Genomic DNA, 14,246 nt, shown 5'->3' with positions numbered 1-14,246 from the left:
TTATCTACCGTAAAGAGTCAAAGTCAACTCTTAAAACACTTCTGATTGTTAGTTTTTATTTGTAATCTGAAACACTTTCATTATTCTCAAAAAAAAAAAACTTTTCTATAAGGATAATTGATTCTTACATCTATCCTCTCATTTACGAGTAGGCACACTATTTCTATAAAATGCTTCAATGCCTCATGGTCTCCTCACTATCGAAGCACCCGTCCGATTGTCAACACCTTCTCGAAGGCGAAAATTCAGGTTCAGCGGGCCCCAACAACGAAACAACTGCAAACTCTACACATACCCAGCGACACACGCGTGACAGTTGGTGACGCTAATATCTTACCACAAGTATCGCCGGTGCACGTATTTTGCATTTACTCTCGCGCAAGCATCGACTCACCATTCTTCCCAGGCTGAACAGCGGTACGAGATCCTTTGCCTGGCGCGCATTATGATACATTGCGGACACTATTCGCGCAACCGGGGTGGAACGGAAGGGGCACAGTACACCGGGTACCCGAGTACTTAGCATACAATATGCTGTAAAACCGCATTCTGCCAGGTTCGCTTTGCGCCTCACCTCTATACCAATTGAGGCAATTGTCTCGACGTCCGTAGCGTCACGCGTTATCATACGTACGCAGCAAACAGTGTACGCCACCCGCCCAAGCACAACGAGTGCACACAATCACAGCAGCTTAACAGTTTAGCAGTGCGTTAGCTTGTATGAAGAAAAGAACAATCATTTTTTGGACGCTGCCGGACCCAGGACGTAAGTTCAGGACGTTCAGACATTATCACACTTAATGCAAAACCGTGCATGCGCTTGTGTTTTCGCTCACCATGGGGCTGGAACTGCTAGCTACGTACGTACAAGACCAGAGCCCTTCCTATGTGAGTGACCTTTCACATAGCTTCCATGCAGACTCGAGGAACACACAAAAGAAGGGCGCCATGGAGCGGTGGAGGCCGTTACTTAATGCGACCCAAATCCGGAGCCGTTTTGCGCAGCGGTTTGGCTGAGAAATCTAGCTCCCGGAACACATATACATGAGAAGGGGGTACACTTGGAGCCGTAACGCTCTGGGATCTGTGTGCCCTGGTCCAAGAAAGGAGTTTTGGAGTGTGTCATGCGTTGTCATTTATCGTCCCTTTAGCCTCAGTGGGTTTGTACAGCTAAGATCAGGGTTTATGGAAATTTGCCTCTTTTCCTAGAAACGGCCAGATGTCATGCATTACAACAGATGTCACGGAAGGATCACAATGGATCACGCAAGCGGCGAACCGTACATCTCATCATAACTCTGTCCCGCAGCTGAAAGGCATTTGACAAACTGTTCGCTGTCAGTGGATGAGTGAGTTAGTAGCCATTTCGGTTTATTTAAGAGTGGTCGTTTTAGGAATTTTAAGGTACATTGAAATACAATTTATCCAAAAGAGTTAAATTATTGTTTTCTATTTACATTTTTTATTTAATGTTTATTAAAATTCAAAACAACTCTTTTAAAGAGTTACAAATGCCTTTTTAAAATAGAGGCTTAAAAGGCTTGGCTTCCAACAAAAAAGCTTCCAATCCACTCATTCTTTCGTAAAGACGATCGAAGCGATGAGAAACATCAGACATTTGTTACTAAAAAGATATCGCCAACCATAGCCCACCATTTGCATAGCAGACATTTGCAGCAACGATACGCTAAATATGTGCCAACAGGCATATAATGTTTGTGGTGAACGGGCGAAAAGGACACCGGGGACGGTAACGTTCCGCGAACCGATGCCTCCAATCAGCATAGAGATGTCACCGTTCTGCATGACAGCTGCTGAGAATTTGAATAATGTGCCGTGATCGCTTGTACCGGTCGGTGGAGGGGAGGACGGCAACGGGTGGCCATGGGTGGATCAGTGATGTACCGATACATGCGGCATGTTAAGAGATTGTTGTTGCCATGTTAAGGAGTGTTTCGTGGGATCGTGGATGCTGTCGCCATTAAAGTGTGGTTGTTGTATTGTTTATTGAACGAACGATTGGTTTATAGCAGATCTAAAATCGCTATCTTTGTTAAAATAAATATTTTCTAGGGAAGAAAATGAAGCCCGTTGAGGAAATCGTACATCCGCTATGTAATATAAATCACTTAACCGACTGTCGTGATGATACTTAGCAATCACTGTAATTTTACACAATTGTCGAAGAGTCTGACAGTGAAACAACAAAACCAAACGAACACTACTCCACAGTGTTTGAATTGCACAGGGCTTGCGAGGTTGCTCCTTACGGCTAGACAAATTACGCTTCCGTGCTCAATTTGGCGTGAAAATAAATTGAATTGCTAATTCAAACCAACCAACCAATCGTTGTTGCGGTTTTTGGTCAAGTTTTCTCATTCCACCAGTTGCAGGGAATGCATTCCGTACATGCCATTCTTTGATAATGAGCAAAAGGAAAAAAAGAAAGAAAAGTGTGTTGCGGTTTTCACACTCCTCAATCAACACCCACAGCTGCTATATTTTCGCTGTTTGCCCTTCATCGCGATTGTTTTCCTTCGCCCGATTGCGGTGCATCCGATCGATTTAATGCATTTCATTTCACCGCTACACAGCGGAGCGAGACGATCAGCTTCTTAATCAGCTTATCAGCCTGTTAATCATCGTCACCCTCGCAGACAGGCTGGGCTCGAAGCCGTGCGCGAGCGTCCTGGTGTGACCGAATATAACACACCCGCTCTCATGGTATGCAAAATTGGCCTGCGCACCATGGGGAACCACATTTCGCGGTCAGTGTCAGTGTCAGTGGGGGTAGAATCGAAAAAAAAGAATAAATGCAGCCCTCAAACGGAGCAAACGAAGAGGGTGAAAAAAATACAACGATATTAAAAGCCAATCCATTATCGTTAGCATCGGGTTCGAGCATTTAGCCATTAAGCCCCATGGCAGGGTTATGAGTGAAGTGTGCCCTTCACGGCGAGCGTGCTATGTTTTTCTTGCCCAGTGCTTCATTTGCCAAAAAGTGTGCATTTTACAACGCAAAGTCAGTTGATTTGTTTTCCCGTTTCACACCTCGTTATCGTTTGCCCAGAGTCGTTCGTCCACCCATCAGCGGGCCTCGAGACATATTCATGCCTTCCTTCGTTCATCATTCGGGCGAGGTTCATAAAAGTTTCGCTTCCTGCCAGTCTGCCCGCTAGATTCAATTCTGATTCGAACACATACTTCACTGCGCGGAGCGTTTGCCGGATTGAACGCTCTATACTTGCAGCCTCGTTTTGAAATGAAGGGGAATGAAATGCAAGCAGCTGCACTTGGGATGCATTTGCCCCTACTGTTGTTGCTGCTGCTTCGGCTGCTAACATCCCTGCACTGACACTTCACAATAATCTCGCCAGACATAATCATATTTTTACCTGTTTTTTTTCTACTTTCGTACATCAGAATTGAGAGGAGTTTTTTATGACTTTACCATCACCATCACAGTTTCCGGCATGGTTGCTTATAGAAACAAGCTTCCTGTAACAAACAGACACTCGCTGAAAAAAAACTCTCCGAAGAGCTTTGCATCGCACTCTTCCACACTTTTATCGAGTGTTCGTTCTTGAATTCCATTGCAATGGGTGCACACAGAGAAAAGAATAAACATCAAAACAATCATATTTCACAGGCACACGAGACTTTCGCGAGCCGCAGCAACCGTCCATGGCAATGGTACAGAGAGGCCAGCAAACGCAACCACCATCGATGATCGTCAGTTGGTCAGCCGCGTAGCGTCGTCAGCGTCAAGAGTCAAGAGGTGACTCCGAAATTGTTTCCCAGGAAGCGACCACGGGAGGGCCTCTTCACCGACCCAGCGGTGGTGCGGGCAAACGTGCGGGAGTCGCGGGGATTGTAATATGATCGGATGCGCTTTTTAACAAATTGCCGTGGTGCGAAATTTAAGATGATATCTTTCTCGCCTTCGCGGTTCAACTTCTCTCGTCCATTGCTTCCAGGGAGGGAGCAGGGGGCGATTGCGTTATTGTTCCTCGTGGTTCATGCTGCCCTTTTATGCTGTAGTCTGTGTCCATTATCAGGCGGCTTAGCAGACAAACCGCCACATTCCCTACCTGGAAGCAGCTCCGTCGAGTAGTGAGTATGTGTCCTTACCAGCGGTGCTTGGGTCAGTGGCTCGGGAGGGAATCGCTCCCTGGTTGGTTCTTGTGATAGGAGGCACTTCAGTCGTAGCTACTTCTCCCGTCCCGTAGCTACCTACAATTGATGCATAAAGGTGTAAGGCTAGCACGCAATTAACGAGATATTTACAATGCAGAAAATGGGATCCCGTCAGATTACGTTGCCGTGCATGAGCTTCAGTAAACAACGGCAGAAGACGTATTTGAAGCAGATCAGTCTAGGCCAGTGGTTTTCAACCTTTCTGCAGCTTCGCATTTAATTGATCGCAAATTCCCCCCCCCCCCCAAAGTTCAAAATACCCTCCTTGGGGGGATTTCCCTATCCCCCTAACCAAGCGTGCAATATTTGGTATGTTTTAAGCAACCACAGGTATTTGTTTTTATGTTTACTATATAAACATGTTTGAAGCTTGAAGTGTAATTGAAGTCTTCTGTTTTAAATCGCTGAAAAATACCACTATGGTATGAGGGTGTTGGTAAAAAAAGTCTTAATCATACCCGATTAATTTGAAATTCGCAATGAAAGGCTACTCTAGTCAAAGTTTTGTCGCATTTCTTCAATGCTAAAGATCTCTCATACATCCATTAATCGTTGAATGATTCATCAGTTGCCCCTACACGTAGCGTTCCCCGGGGACTTACCATCGAGTGGCCCAAATATTCGGCGGCATTATCAGAAATGTACAGCAGCTTTCCATTCTGAGTGAGCATCATAAGGAATCCAGATAGTGCCTAAAATGGAAAGGAGGGAGAAATGAAAGGAAAATTAAATAAATCAGAACAAACAAACGATCAGCAAGAACATGGCCAGCAGCATTTCAGAAGAAAAAAAATGACACCTTAATAAGTCGTTCCGCCGTTGTGTTTAAGCTACGACTACATACTACAAATGTGGGAGCGACGATGGGAGGGGAAATAAATATTTTAAATCCTGCTGCCAATCCGGTCAGGAAGCTGCACGCGGCTTGACATCTCGTCACTTAGCTCGGTTCAGCCACTTACGTAAACCTGACAAATCATCAAATTTCCCAATCAAATCAATCTCCGCGAGTGACATTCCTGCGCTCCCTAAAGCCTCCCATTTTCGAGAGCCCTGTGAGAGCGTTCGAGAGTGTTCGAGCCACTGTTCACACGGAACCACAAACAACACTCCACCTGGTTCCCATACGATTGCCAATCGGGTTCGAATCATGGACGCATCGTAATCCGCATCATGTCGGAGCCTACACGGTGGCGCATACTTTGTGATTCGCTTTATAGGAACGAAATTTAGGCCCCTGAGCTCTTTCCTTTCTTGAACCGGCGTCACATATAACAAAAATCGTTTTAAGTTGACCGCGTTTGGAGTTCCCGTGTTGAAGTGTCTCACTGCTAGCTATAGTGATTGGTTTGACGTGGTGTATAGGGCTACAGTATGATAGGATCCGGAAATCTATCGAAAATAAGTGCAAAATTTACGTTTATTAAATCATAATTTCCCTTGCGTTAGTGCGATTTGTTATGATTAAAACAAGATTATTACAATTATCTTAGTAATAACTATAATTACTAATAGTTATAGTAATAACTATAATAGTGATAACTATTATTATTATAACTATATAAGATTAAACATAATATTCAATTCATGGTTTCAAATAAAATGACCATAATAGCATACTAAAGAAATACTGCTTGCTATATTTCTTGTTGTATACAAATTCACAGATGAAGCATTTTCTCCATAGACCTTGATCAAACGGCCTCACAAACTTTGTTACCGGCTTAATATAGAGTACAATATTTCATCACCACTAAATTGAGACAAAACTCGCTAATGTACATACGCCAACGATCACGTAGATGAGAATCGCAAACTTACACTACTGTACCAATCTCACTGATCCCATTTACCCGTTTCTTCTGTCCCGCTAGTCCCGGACAGCCCATCACGAAACAATCGATCAAACGATCTTTTTCCCATCAGGCACATAAAATAGCTACTCGAGTAGCACCGTCAGTAGTTTTCGTTCGCTATTCTGCGATCAGTACTGGAGACGAAAAGCGATCAAAGGAACGGTACAGCGTAACCATTACCCTTCGCTATGCGCCCATGGTGAAGGTGCATAATGGAAGCAGTAATTGTTGAGTGCAACAGTTATAGAAATAAATAAATCTATTGACTGTGGGTTGAGCAATCTTTAAAGCTCTTGCACTGTACCGTACCAAGCAAACTGGCCAAGAAGTGCGATGCAGATCGGCAGTGCTTGCAGAGTGGCAGAGTGCAACAGGCTGGGGACTAACAATCGGTGATCATTGTCGATGAAATAAAAGTAAACAATAATCGATTATCGATCGGTGTGCGAGATGATTGCATGTGATTTGGGGTGCATGCAAGTTGCCATTGCTTATTGCTGCAATTTATATCCTGCCATTCTTCGTATAATGGAGCGAATGGTTTATACACTGAGACGGTGGTATATGTTTGACGAACGTACTTTACGGTGAAGAAGGTATGCTGAAGTATTCCAACTGATAATTCGTTTGTTTAGCGATATATGCTTGCTGCTAGGATAGTTGAATTGTTTCTCACAACGGTGAAGATGTATCGAGGGTAATAAAACAATTCATAACTGCACTGCATCATTCATATACCATAAGTGTGTCGTTTCCTTGGATTGTTGGAGCTCTTTGCGCTCGAAATCCCATACATCTGAGATGATATCAGTGATTCTGGGATATCGTTCTCTGCTGCTTAGTGATCAATATCCTTGATAATCTTATCCACAGTTCTAATGAAACCTATCCAGTCGAGTGATTTGTCATCACTATGATGACAGCGTAGAACCTGAACAACATTGTATGGTTGTTATTTATCCTAATGTGAATCCCGCCAAAGCATTTTTTGTTCTGATGCATGGAATCCGGCATGTAAAAAACAGTTATTTCTCTCCAGATCCGGGTATTGATCGGTGCTGCGTTATGGAAATTCAGGTCCTATCTCGATCATAATTCGAACGGGGAATCGGTGCTACTACATTACAAAAGATACTTCTAACAGAGTTAGCGAGACATAAAATCAGAATATACACTACGCTACAGGCGCTAACAAAATAAAACCGATGAAGCTAAAAAACAGTTTCAATAGCCTCTCTTCAAAGCAGATCTGTATTACTGTGGGGATTTTATTTCTCGTATTCTCGTGCACAATTCCAACGCATGTCAACACTTAACAAACCGTGTAAATGGATTTTCCAATCGCTTCCTGTCATCCTGAAACCCCTTCAAACGTACATCCAGTTTTGTTTGTGAAAAAAAAAATAAATGGAAACATGCATATCCCATCAAGTCTGTATGATAGAAGAAGACAAAGCATGACACAACAGCCCAAAGATCCAGTGCGGACGTAAACAACTGTGTGAAGCTTCAGTTTCTTTGGTAGCTACGAAGAATTGAGCTGCATCGCCACACCGAAGACCGTGGAAACTGGGTCAGCTGTAGATTTTAGCAGAACGCTCTGTGGCTTGAGGGATTTGCTGAAATAGGATGGTGGTTATATGTGCGATGAATACAAAAGTATTACATTAAGAGATTCGTATGTTTAGAGGACGAAGTTTAGATTTAAGAGCTGTATTAACTTAATGGTTTCTTGTCTTTCTTTGGAAATGAACAAAAGGGTGTATTAAGTACAGTTTAATTTATAAAACCATTGATGATAAGTTGAAAAGTTTTTTTATTTATATATCTCAATCCTCCACTTGCACCAATCCATAAGTATACAACACATACTGAAGCCCATCGCAAACCCAATATGCACATGAGCGCGTCTGTAACAATCCGCAGCCTTAAATGGGCATCGTGGATATCTTTAAAGCTCTGCACCATTTGGAGTTCGTAAGAGCCTCGTTAACTTTGAGCCAGCATATACACAGACACATATACTCTCCAGCAACCCGTTGACCCTCGGACATCGTGTGGGGTTCTATTGTCCCTGCAAGCATCAAGCCCGTACAACGTTTCTGTTTACTTTAGTGCTTGTCGAAGTTTTCCATTTCATTCCATTTCACGTCTCATTTCAATCACTCGTTTTCCAGGCTTTTCCCTCGGGCGAAAATGATTAATTCATTGTTAATGCAATAAATATAAGCAAGCGATCTTCGGGACCCTCGCCCCAAAATAGGGAAGCCCTCGCCCAGTTTGCGACCGTGTACGTGACCAGTGACCATCCATTCGCAATCGCGAGTAAACTTCGTTTTGGGTTGGCGCAGACGAAACCATCCCCGTGCCAGAGTGAGTGAGATAAGTGCGACGGCACTAGAGCGAAATGGATGATTATGATTAATCGTTCCATTAGACGCATTAGGAAATGTGACTGAAGCAGACGTTCAGCCGTCGGACAGAACTGGTCGTCCTCCAGCGAGGATCCCGTCACCCCCGTTTTGGAACGACACTAGCAGAGCTTACCCGCATTTTCGTTTGGGCGTTAGGTAATAGGTTCGATTGATTTGGTTTTGGCCGTTTTTTCGGCTAAAAGAGACACTGGAAACAATGCTGGTTTTGGTATCTCCCCTGTTAAATCGCCTACTTCTTATGGTTCAGCTCGTCTAAGCGTACCACTTGGGAGGAATTGATCGAAAACAGGAAATTGGCCTGGCAAATGAATGAATCGGGAATGATTCGTTTGCCGCTAATCGCCCTTCGTACAATGGAGGTGCTAAGGAGGTGCAAATAGTATACGATTTCGCCCTTTTTTGATGTTCTGTCGAAGTCGACTACAACGACGATTCCAACGTACTACGCTGTTTGATGGCATGTAATTGCCATGAGATGGACGCTTTGCAGCCAGTTTGACAACAATCAGCCATCCCCGGCCGACAGGTTGCGTGATCTAATCGATTAGCTCTGGTTTGTGAGTCACCCCTTGTGGAAAAGGAAATGAGATCAGGTCAGACAAATTTACGATTCAAATCTTGTAAACATGGACTAAAAACGAGTGGATAAAACCGTTTTTGAATAAAAATGTACCGTTTCCCTTTGGTTGGTCTCGAGTTCTCGGTAGAACTTAAAATTAAGTGACATGACGTATTTCTCTAAACTCACTTCTTCAATTTGAGACATTGTATGATACTGGACAGATAATTGAAGTTTAATTTTCTCCTTCAAGGGGATGATGTTACGCCATGCAGATCTGAAATTGTTCCCTAGTCCATATAATTGGGCTCTTATTGTGTTTCATGTGAATAAACTGCAACAATGTTTCAATTCTGAAGAATGAACAGTTACACTTCGCTCAATAATTGAAACAAAAAACCGGCCAGTTCAATAAGGAAAACACAATATAAACCCAAAACATACGCTTCCTGAGCTGGATCCTATAGAAAGGAAACATTTTGAAAAAAAAAAAAAAAGAATTTCAGTATTACGAACAATAATCTTTAAGAAGCCGATTAACTTCCATTCGCGATAAAACAAAAGCTTTCAGACTTACTTTGCGTACGTTTCCCACCCCTTTCCGTTTTTTCACCATCATGCTCAGGAACCGTATTACTCATGAAATGAGTCTTTCGATTTGAAGAATTAGCTGGCGATATCGATAGCGACAGAGCAACTGAAAATGGAAAATGAAACTGATCGGCCAATTGACGTAGGACCTACAAGTTCAGAAGGACAGCAAAGAGAAAGACTTGCCAGATGCACGAAAACGTATCCGATGAAGCTTGCCAGCAAAGTTTGAAACGATGTTAAGCTTTAAAGTGGTAACGTGATGATTTGGTTGTAATTCTTTCCCTTCACTTCGCAAAACGAGCTGTTGATGGGTTGTTTTCAGCGACGGTCGCAGTTTCATTTCATCTCGTGTTTCAAACGTTTGAAAACAGTTCAGGGGAAATGCTCTCGTTTTGTGTTCCTGTTACATTTACGGTTGGGCATATGCTGTGCCTCAGACGACTGCATCGCTACGGTTTGGTACCGTTTTGTGAAAGTGATGTCACACCGAACGCTTGCAAGTTGTGTTGGGGTTTGTTTTGGGGGAGCCAAGCGTCAAGCAGGAGGATTTTCGTTAGCAAGGATCGGAAACGAGGAAGTGCGACTGTAAATGAGCGCGTCATAAATCACCTTCTAGTGAGGGAGTGTACGCGACCGCGACGTAGATCGATCGGACGTATTGGTTCAGTGTTTCAAGTCGCCCGGTGCCTTAATTGGGTGTTTGAACATAACTAGTGGAAAAAGTTTGGCTGTGGTTGACGTATCATTTCACCACACAGGTTAAATCGTCTTCGAACGGAAAATCAATCATGCAAGAGCTGATTTTTATGGTGCTAGTTTTCAGAATGAATTATGAATGGGTGTCAGATCTGTTTCAAACGATGTTTCACTTAGAGGGATTGAATTACTATTAAAGAGCATTATTTTTAGATTATATTAAATAATATCTTTATGCTAAACACACCTAGCAATCCAAATAAAAAATTCCATCGTATCAACCAATGCTAACAAATCAATGAAGTGCACAGCGGGAGAATTGGACCATCAGTTCCCACTGATGACTACTTTCGTTCGCTCTAACGAGCTTCTCAACACTCATCCACCTCCTACAAAGTTGGCCCAGTTTCACAGCATTAAACGGACGATGAGTTTCAACTTAAAAACTAAGCCTCTCCTCTGTTTTCATGCGTCTCATCAAAACTCACTAGCTCAATCAGCGGCATGTCACGTTCGGGAATCGTTACAATCCCATCTCTAAGCGAACTCCATGCATGGGAACCAACCCATATCACCTCCCCTATTGGGAGGGAGGAAAACACATTCACACACACAAACACACACACTGCTATTTCCTTTCCCATTCCTCTTCCATTACTTTGCACCCAAATCGATCAATTATAATTACAACTCATCGGCTTTAGGCTCGCAGCATGTATTTAATTTTTCGACTATGAAAACCATTTTTGCAATCGACATCCGACGCAGGGGGTACAGAAGAGTGCTACATCGGTACTACAAGAGCCATTCCTTAGCTAAAAGTTTCATTCACAACAGAGCCTCCTTTTTCCGCTTCGTGTTGAATGAATTCCAGACTCACATCATGTATCCTGGTCGCTGGGCATTATCCCATTAACTTAGATTGGACACCTACCCCTTTTTCCGGTTCCAAAATGAAAGTGTTTTTTCTTTGGGTTTCTCATGGGAGTAGTTAAGTATATGGATTGGGTAAGTCATACTACCTGAGAAGTACTAATGCTCAGTGTGTATGCATGAAAAGGGAAAACGGAGATATTTCTCAGCAGTCAGTTGCTAAATTAATCGAGTAGGGCATGCAATTAGCAAACTGACTGCTGAACGATTCAATAGCTGCAAAATTAATGCATTCGTTTGGGATACTGCAAACAACACAGGATCCCGTACAACCGTGGTTTCATTTATATGCTAGTTGATATGCTAGCATACTATATTCATTCATTCATACGCTAATAATAGAGGTTGTATTATGCGGGTGCATATGTTTCAGCAAGTCGTGCGAATGTATGTGTACAGAAAAGTGAGTGTACAGAAAAAATACCTTAGAAAATCCTATATTTGGTGTTGGCGCCGAATGTAAACCGATTTCGATGCTACGTTTGAACACTGCAATGGAAGAAAATAAAATAACATTGAGTAATTGATATTGTAGATGGAATTTTAATACTTTTTTTAATTATTATTGTAAAATTTTTGATTTTTTTGTTTATAGTTATGTAAATTATTTTACTATTCTAGTTTAACATAAGTGTGACGATCTCGATTGAACAAAAGCTCATGATCGTTATAAAGGTTACAAACTTAAGGTCGCTTTAGACCTTGCGTGAAAGTGAACGTGAAATTTTGCTTGCAGAATGCGTGAATGCTTTTCATCAACGTTATTTTTTATCTTGACCATAAAACTCTACTCACTTGGTTTTGACATACGGAGGAAAACCCTTTTAAAACCCGCGTTAAAGCCCCAGTGAAATTGGACGTGAAATTTTGGGGTTTTGGCTATATTTCATTGAATTTTTTTAAACATGCTAAAATAATAAATAAATAAATGCATTTCCTTATCATTCCCCGATGACCATTATTTTTTCACCGTGAACAAAGCGGGGAAACGCATTTAATTTATTAGTTCAATATTTTGTACAGCCTAGATTATTGGGGAATTTAATATCCGTTCTTTTGGTGTACGATAAGCCATATTGTGATAAAATATTCAATGAAATATAAATAAAAACCCAAAATTTCACGTCCAATTTAACTGGGGCTTTAACGCGAGCCTTAAAAGGGGTTTCCGCCATATGTCAAAATCAAGTGAGTAAAGTCTTAGGATCAAGAACAAAATAACGTTGCTGAAAAGCATTCGCTTATCTCAGATTCATTGTATATTTAGATTAAAAAACGATTCATGGGGACATTACTGTCATTACTGTTACAAAAAATCGATTATATGTCGCTTTTTTTATTATTAAAACAGAATAACAGATTGTTTTAAAACATTTCAGTGCAATTATTGCATAACAAACAACCTCCTACATCACGATTCACTGGTTATCTGTGAATATTCAACTAAAGTGCAACGCATCCCGGATATAGCGTGCTATCCAACGAAATGTTATCCAAATATACGATCAATAATCATCAGGTTGATACGAACGAAAGGAAGAGAACACAGCACAGATCACTTTGCAAGACAGTCGATGTGGTGGGTGTATGAATCCGTTTCACGCTTGCTGCAGACTGCTGGAACGAAACGATCTTCTTCGCAGTGGGTGGCAAATTCTACCCTGTGGCTATAAAACTCGAATCAATCGAGCTATGCCGATCGTTGTGGAAGTCTAGCGATGACAGACAAAAACGGTTAAATCTATCACTCATATCAACCGCAATGTACGAAAAGGGTTTGTACAGAAAGACTTTATTTTAAAACATATAGTTTCAAAAGTTTGTAGCTATTTATACATCATTTCTGTTTCATCTCTAGTTTCATTGGATACAATAAATGGATGAAGCAATACGCAATAAGCTACCAACTGAGATACCCTTTCAATTCTCATAATTTGGCAGGTGCAGATCCCGATCGCTCGAAGTTGCCAACACATGCACTGAGAGGCCAAGCCTCATGAACTTATCGGCTGTTGCGCGGGCTGCAGAAAAGTCAGCCCGATCATCAGGAAGTATCCAAAACGGCCCACGCAATACTGGAGACATGTAGCCTGGCGGAAAATCAACATCAACGATGAACAAGTTAACCCGTTCGATTGGAGCATTCGACGATCAGGGTTGATTTGGGCACTCTGGTGCGCTTTCCTGCATCGCACTTTGCTGCACACCGTGGTGCAAACGTTCGATACAGCGCGTGGTAATTGTTAGCTGTCAGTTTCGTTGATTGGCCTTTTAACGGAGGCAACACTTTTACAGAGCGGGCCCCTTTAAACATGGGTAGGGCTGGCAAAAAAAGCAAACCGGCAGCTTACACACGCTCCTGGGGCTCAGCAGCATCGGGGCCGGATTGCGTCTTTCATTGATTTTCTTTAATTGATGATGAGTAGAATCAGGTTGTTCGTTTGCTGTGCGTTCAAAACGGTTGAGCTTGTAAGTAGACGACAGATGACGTTTGTGGCCCTGTTATATTTGACAGTTCTATTGGCTACTTCGGAATCGTCGTAGTTGTCAGATTAGCTGGGTGTGCCACAACGGACGGTGGTGGTTGTGCATTATTGTCGATACGTCATAATAGCCTTAGTGTGGGTGATACATTCTGACACAAAACGATCGTTCTCGTCGACCGCTCAGCGGTTACAAGAGGGAAAAAGGAAAATTATTTTTACAAAGGATTGAGCAAAGCACCTTCAGAGCGAGAAAGGTGTGAGCAGCAATATCCTGTCGATTAAAGCTACTGTTAGCACGTTGGTGTGAATAAAGGATAGTTGGTGGTCTTTGGACTCAGATGTTTATTTTGTTCTTCAGGAAATCCCTTAGAAGATAAATTATAATGAAGGAAGAAAAATGAAACGGATGAATGAACATTTTACGAACCATTCATCTGTAAGATTATCAGGGTGGTATAGGGTATATAGGGATAATTATGATGCTATGCAA

The 14,246-nt window shown here is 42.2% G+C and overlaps 1 protein-coding gene across 5 annotated transcripts in view; it reads right to left on the bottom strand.

The window, feature by feature from the left end:
- The window catches only part of LOC121590049, a 100,543-nt gene that overhangs the window by 37,559 nt on the left and 48,738 nt on the right, over positions 1–14,246 (bottom strand). For 4 of the 5 annotated variants that reach the window (XM_041909394.1, XM_041909393.1, XM_041909396.1 and 1 more), the window contains exons 4-5: positions 11,695–11,759; positions 4,800–4,889 (exon numbers count right to left, since the gene is read on the bottom strand). In XM_041909394.1, coding sequence (XP_041765328.1) covers positions 4,800–4,889; positions 11,695–11,759 — 155 coding nt within the window. Of the gene's footprint in view, positions 1–4,799; positions 4,890–9,236; positions 9,295–11,694; positions 11,760–14,246 lie in introns of those variants that run through there. The other variant, XM_041909398.1, reaches the window with a different exon arrangement.

Source organism: Anopheles merus, chromosome 2R, assembly GCF_017562075.2.
Source record: "Anopheles merus strain MAF chromosome 2R, AmerM5.1, whole genome shotgun sequence".
NCBI classification, from domain to species: Eukaryota; Metazoa; Arthropoda; class Insecta; order Diptera; family Culicidae; genus Anopheles; species Anopheles merus.
The sequence above is the reverse complement of the archived record's forward strand: the minus strand, read 5'-3'. Positions and strand labels throughout refer to the sequence as shown.